This window comes from Austrofundulus limnaeus, unplaced genomic scaffold, assembly GCF_001266775.1.
Source record: "Austrofundulus limnaeus strain Quisiro unplaced genomic scaffold, Austrofundulus_limnaeus-1.0 Scaffold2013, whole genome shotgun sequence".
In the NCBI taxonomy this organism is placed as follows: domain Eukaryota; kingdom Metazoa; phylum Chordata; class Actinopteri; order Cyprinodontiformes; family Rivulidae; genus Austrofundulus; species Austrofundulus limnaeus.
In genome coordinates, this window is record NW_013954415.1 from 9381 (window position 1) to 16487 (window position 7107).

The 7107-nt window shown below is 45.0% G+C and overlaps 1 protein-coding gene across 1 annotated transcript in view; it reads right to left on the reverse strand.

Annotated features, from left to right (window-relative positions):
* LOC106536874 (delta-like protein C) overlaps positions 1-2054 on the reverse strand; it is a gene marked incomplete at its 5' end in the record, with an annotated part of 3772 nt that extends 1718 nt beyond the window's left edge. The window contains 1 exon segment of the mRNA XM_014034215.1: positions 1316-2054. Within this exon segment, the coding sequence (XP_013889669.1) occupies positions 1316-2054 (739 nt within the window).
* Between the last annotated feature and the right edge of the window lie 5053 nt (positions 2055-7107).

Genomic DNA, 7107 nt, shown 5'->3' on the forward strand with positions numbered 1-7107 from the left:
ACCCACTTTGATGCATTTTTCAAATTTTGCCTTGGGGCGGAGTTATCTTTTCACAGGGGGGTAAGATACACTTTAAGTCATTTTAGAAAAAAGAGTGTTTCTCTTGTAAGCCTTCCAAACAAGCCATGATCTTTAAATTAAAACCTAACTGAAGCCAGTAGCCTCTGCCTTATGCTACGTTCACACCAAATGTGTTTTGAGCAGAAAAACGAACACAACGCCTCCAGTTGGAGGCACTATGTTCAGACCAGGACACAGAGCAGACGCGCGTCTGAAGGGGGAGGAGCATCTTGGTTTTTTTCCGGTCTGTCCTCAGCGGGTGAAATGAAGATAAAATAAAGAAAATGGCTTTGCTTCATTTACTAAAGAGCAAGCGAATGTTGAGCAAAGCAGAAAATTAGCTCACCAGATGATTTAGAGACAGTTTGTTTGTTTAGTTTCGCCACTCCAGAAGCTACGAGCTGACGGCCTTTTTTTTGTCCCAAGCAGCTGACCCACATCGGTACTGATATATCCTGCCAGAAAATCCAACTGCAGACGGTCGATTTCCGCTAAAGATCTCCTGTCAGTCTGTTTCAGTTTAGTGGTCAACATTAAGGAAACGGTYATGTGGAAAAATGAGTCTGACTGGTTGTCAAGACATATCGAACGGCGAAAAGTTCAGATCTTTGAACTCGGGCAGCTGCTGCTTACGCAGCACCACATGCACGGAAAATGCTCTACCACCCCTTCCATAGTCCTTGCACGCCACGCAAAACGGACGTGACGTGACGCACGACCCCTAGAGGCACGTCCGCCATAGACTTYGCATGTAAACTGGCTGCTCCTGTAGCTCAAAACACGTTTGGTGTAAATCCACCATTAGACAAACTGTTGCTTCTTTAAGGTCACTGCCCRTTTCTTCCCACCTTGGTGTTTTATTAACACACATTTGTCCGTTCCARAGCAGCAAACTGATCACACTTTTCTCTAATGGAGCTGGTTCTACTGATGATTTGTTAATCTCCTGCAGCATGGCGTTTCACTCCCAGCTTTAAATGTTATTTTTGTTCCCTAGAGGTTTAATTTGTACCATTTTAGAAATGGATACAGACCAGATCAGTTTTATTATTCATGACAGGTAAAGCTTTGAAACTGAAAGAGAGTAGAGTTTTTTAACCATGAGTGTATCTTGTGAAATGTTGATTACATTTGTTTTAAAAAGACAAAGGTGCTGCTACTTGCCTTTGCAGGACAATAACAGAGTGCTGCAGAAAAGAAAGCAAAACAGAAACCCACAGATAACCATCAAACTATCACACTGTCATAGCCTTACGGGTCAAACTTGTTATTCTCCAGGTGCTGCTCCTCGTTTGCTAGCTTACAGTCGGCCATTTTGTTTTTAAACACGGCCATGTTGGCCCTGTTCTTCTCCACCAGAGCTGTGTTCTTATTGAACATTTTGTACTGAGCTCCAGGATTAAGAAAGGCCCTCTTTTCCATCATAGTGCCTAGCGGCCCCCCCAGTAAGCTCCCATTGTTGGGACCTTCTTCATCAATCACAGCATTGCGGTTGTTCACTGTCTCTAAATCATTCTTTACTGATCTGGAGATGGCTGCGAGCTTCCTGCCTTGGTGCAGCTGACGCAGAATGTGGACACTGGCACACACCAGCAGCGTCAGAGTCACCAAACCCAGGATGATAGCTGCAACCAGTGCAGGAGAGCCACCGTCCACTGGTGGAGGTTTAGGTGTTGAACCAGTGAAGGGGTATTCGCAGTGTGCACCCATGAAACCTGGCGGACACCGGCACACAGGGCCAGTGAAGTGAGTGTAACATGTGCCACCATTGTTGCAAGGAACGGAGCTGCAGGGGCTGCTGYGTACAGAGCAGTCCTTGCCGGTGAAGCCCAGAGTGCATGTGCAGATGAAGTCATTGATGCCATCCATGCAGGTGCCAGCATTGTGACAGGGGTTGCTGGCGCAGTCGTCAATGTTGGTCTCACATCGAGCACCAGTGAAACCTGGCTGACAGTAGCACATGACTTGTTTCCCAAGATCCAGACACTGGACCCCTGCAAAGGGGAGGAGACAGGTGTTTGTTTGGATTATTCACCTTGAAGACAAACCAAGGACACCAGACGTCTAAAGAATGTATTTAAATGCTGATGTAAGGTGAAATAATAGAAAGCAGCTATTGTTGCATTTTTCCTAATCCTTTTGATTGTTCGAAAATGAAATGATGATAGGAGAACAGCAACTAAGTTGTGTCTGTAGGAGTAAAGATACTCTTACAGATATCCTATGATAAAGAAAGTTTATCATTTATTTAATAAAAAAAGTCAATTAGTTTGTTTAAATCTCCACATATTACATCATTATTAATAAATATTACATGGGAAATGGTGATTATAATCTTTTTTACTGAAGCTTTTACAGATGATGAGATCAAATTTGGTGTGAGAGTAACAGACACATTCAGTAATCCTGCAATTACATCACATATTTTTGTTAGACTGTGGAATGTAATCCAGTGGGCAAAATGTATCTGAGACTTTAACTCAGTGCTTTGAAAGTCCTTTGAAAAGAGAAATCTTGTGGAAAATTTAAATGTGACAAAGTATAAACAATTAAGTCTTAAAGCATGAATATATCAGTCATTAGAGGGTTATTAAAGTTGAACTGTGTGAGGACATTTACAGGAGGCTAGGATGGGGGCATTTCAGGGTCCAACCACAGAATCACAACAGTTTCACTTTGTTTAGTTACCTTTCCTTCTGCTTTGCAGGCTTTGACTTGAAGCTGAAGCAAACTGTCATTAAAAAGTAAGTAATTTTGTTTGGTCCATTAGGCTTTTGTAATAAAAATCCATCTATCTTGGATGGACCCGTGACTTCTCACTGACTGCTMAGAATGATTTCAATGACACAGTTTTGTTAGGAGGAAATGTTGCAACATTTTGTTTTCAGCAGATATGCTGATTGTACATCATGCAAACTACACTGGTTTTTATAACACCAGAACTGTTACAAATAAAACACAGTTACTAACACAGACTAAATCTAAACACAATCAACAAGTAAACACAAGTGAGGCAGACTATTTATGAATCAACTGTTAAAGAATGACAAGAGATTTTCCTTCAGGTAGAAAACATCATCATATGTCTTCCTTTTGGTATTGCTGAAGGTGTTGTTGTTGTTTTTTTTTTTTGAAGAAAATGGTTTTGAGGCCATTCTGCAGTTTAGTGAAACTCTCAAACAGCTCCATATTTGGTGATGTGCAGCTATTGGTTTTCAACAATGCAAACAAGGCACAGCTGGGGCCATCAGGCTGCAGATCCTTATCTCCTTGTTTTTCTTTGTCAGGCTCACTGAGAAGATGGAATGACTGCAGTTCCAAGATAAGAGATAAGCAGGAAGCCATTTTGTGCAACCTAATGAGGTCCTGAGGGAGGAACAAGATCCTGGCAAGCCTCTTTTAGACCACTGCATTGAGTTACTCAAGAAAATACAAGGTCATGTAAATCAAATGCTAACAAAGATTGTGGAAAAGCATTTGAATATTTGGAGAAAACACTGAACTTGTAAAAAGCACCCATATGAGACTTCTAACAAAGACCCCAAGGTGTTCCCAGGCCAGCTGAGAAACATAGTCCCTCCAGVGTGTCCTGGGTCTTCCTCTGGGTCTCCTCCCAGTGGGAMGTGTCCAGAACACCTCACCAGGGAGGAGTCCAGGAGGCATCCTAACCAGATGAACCACCTCAACGGGCTCCACTGAACGTGGAGGAGCAGCGGCTCTACTCTGAGTCCCTCCTGGATGACTGAACTTCTCAGCCTATCTCTAAGGGAGAGCCCAGACACCCTGCAGAGGAAACTCATTTCAGCTGCTTGGATCTGTGATCTCCTTCTTTCAGTCACTACCCAAAGCTCCTGACCATAGATGAGGGTAGGAACGTAGACCCACAGGTAAACTGAGAGCTTCACCTTCTGGCTCAGCTCTCTCTTCACCACAACAGACCAGTACAACGCTCGCATCACTGCAGATGCAGCACCAATCCACCTGTTGATCTCCTGCTCCATTCTTCCCTCATTCATGAACAAGACCCTGAGATACTTAAACTCATCCACTTGGGGMAGAACCTCCTCCCCGACCCAGAGAAGGCACCCTACCCTTTTCCAGCTCAAGACCATGGTCTGGGATTTGGAGGCACTGATCCTCATCCCGGCCTCTTCACAGTCGGCTGTGAACTGCTCCAGTGAGAGCTAGAGATAAGGATCTGATGAAGCCAGTAGGACCATATCATCCACAAAAAGCAGAGATGTGATCCTAAGGTCACCGAAAAGGATCCCCTCACCACCTTGGCTGCTCCTAGAAATTCTGTCCATAAAAGTTATGAACAGAATCAGTGACAAAGGACAACCTTGGTGGAGTCCAACTATCACTGGAAATGGAAGAACTTATTGTCGGCAATGTGGACCACACTCTGACATCAGTCCTACAGGGACCTAACAGCCTGTATCAATGGGCCTGTTACCCCTTACTCTTGGARCACCCCCACAGGACTTCTCCAAGTCAACAAAACACATGTAAACTGGTTGAGTGAACACACACATTTACATATTTTAGGTCTAAAGAAAAGAAAAACACAAGCCAAAAAATATACTTATGCTCTRTACTGGGAAAAGGAGAACCCTCAAGGAATTCTAAAACTTCAGGGAAGGTCCAATAACCGACCGACCGAACGACCGACCGACCGACCRTCCGTCCGTCCTCTTTACATGTTCTTCTATTCTGGATCACAGGAATCACTGAAACCCATGTCCAGCAATCTGCGTGTAAAAGGCAAGGGACGCCCTAGACAGGTCATTGGAGTTAATAATCAGCACAAATGAAATAGGACACTGTTACACTAATCTTTTTAAATTTTTTAAAATTAATTTTTTYTAATTTAGCTAATTTTATGCAAATGGTAAATGGGTTGTACTTATATAGTGCATTTCTATCCAACCATGATACACAAAGCTCTTTACAATCGTGTCTAAATTTACCCACTCAGCACTCTACAGTCACTCAGCACTCTACAGTCACTCAGCAGTCTACAGTCACAAAGCACTCTACAGTCACACAGCACTCTACAGTCAAACAGCACTCTGCGGACACACTACAGTCACACTGCACTCTACAGTCACAGACCACTCTACAGTCACAGAGCACTCTGCAGTCACACTACATTCACACTGCACTCTACAGTCACAGAGCACTCTACAGTCACAGAGCACTCTGCAGTCACACTACAGTCACACTGCACTCTACAGTCACACTGCACTCTACAGTCACAGAGCACTCTACAGTCACAGAGCACTCTGCAGTCACACTACAGTCAAACTGCACTCTACAGTCACTCAGAACTCTGGAGTCACTCAGCACTCGGCAGTCACACTACAGTCATACTGCACTCTACAGTCACTCAGAACTCTACAGTCCCACTGCACTCTACAGTCACTCAACAGTCACACAGCACTCTGCAGTCACACTACAGTCACACTGCACTCTACAGTCACAGAGCACTCTACAGTCACAGAGCACTCTGCAGTCACACTACAGTCATACTGCACTCTACAGTCACTCAGAACTCTACAGTCACACAGCACTCTACAGTCACTCAGCACTCTACAGTCACACTGCACTCTACAGTAACTCAGCACTCTGTAGTCACTCAGCACTCGGCAGTCACACTACAGTCATACTGCACTCTACAGTCACTCAGAACTCTACAGTCCCACTGCACTCTACAGTCACTCAACAGTCACACAGCACTCTGCAGTCACACTACAGTCACACTGCACTCTACAGTCACAGAGCACTCTACAGTCACAGAGCACTCTGCAGTCACACTACAGTCATACTGCACTCTACAGTCACTCAGAACTCTACAGTCACAAAGCACTCTACAGTCACTCAGCACTCTACAGCCACAGTGCACTCTGCAGTCACTCAACAGTCACACTGCACTCTGCAGTCACTCAACAGTCACACTGCACTCTACAGTAACTCAGCACTCTGGAGTCACACTACAGTCATACTGCACTCTACAGTCACTCAGAACTCTACAGTCCCACTGCACTCTACAGTCACTCAACAGTCACACAGCACTCTGCAGTCACACTGCACTCTGCAGTAACACAGCACTCTGCAGTCACACTGCACTCTGCAGTCACGCAGCACTCTGCAGTCACGCAGCACTCTGCAGTCACACTGCACTCTATAGTCATACTACACTCTACAGTCACGCAGCACTCTGCAGTCACACTGCACTCTATAGTCATACTACACTCTACAGTCACGCAGCACTCTGCAGTCACACTACACTCTACAGTCAAGCAGCACTGTACAGTCACATAGCACTCTGCAGTCACACTACCGTCACACTGCACTCTACAGTCAAACTGCACTCTACAGTCACTCTGCACTCTACAGTCACGCAGCACTCTACAGTCACACAGCACTCTTCAATCACACAGCACTCTGCAATCACACAGCACTCAATAATCACACAGCACTCTGAAGTCACACAGCACTCTATAGTCACACAGAACACTGCAGTCACACAGCACTCAATAGTCACACAGCACTCTGAAGTCACACAGCAATCAATAGTCACAGAGCACTCTGCAGTCACACAGCACTCTGCAGTCACACAGCACTCTGCAGTCACACAGCACTCTGCAGTCACACAGCACTCTGCAGTCACACAGCAATCTAAAGTCACACAGCACTCTGCAGTCACTCAGCACTCTGTAGTCACACAGATCTCTGCAGTCACACAGCACTCTGCAGTCTCTCAGCACTCTATAGTCACACAGCACTCTACAGTCTTTCAGCACTCTACAGTTCCACTGCACTCTACAGTTCCGCTGCACTCTACAGTCACACAGCATTCTACAGTCCCACTGCTCTCTACAGTCACACAGCACTCTACAGTCACTCAGCACTCTACAGTCACAAATCACTCTACAGTCACACAGCACTCTACAGTAACTCAGCACTCCATAGTCACACAGCACTCAATAGACACACAGCACTCTGCATTCACACATAACTTTGCAGTCACACAGCACTCCATAG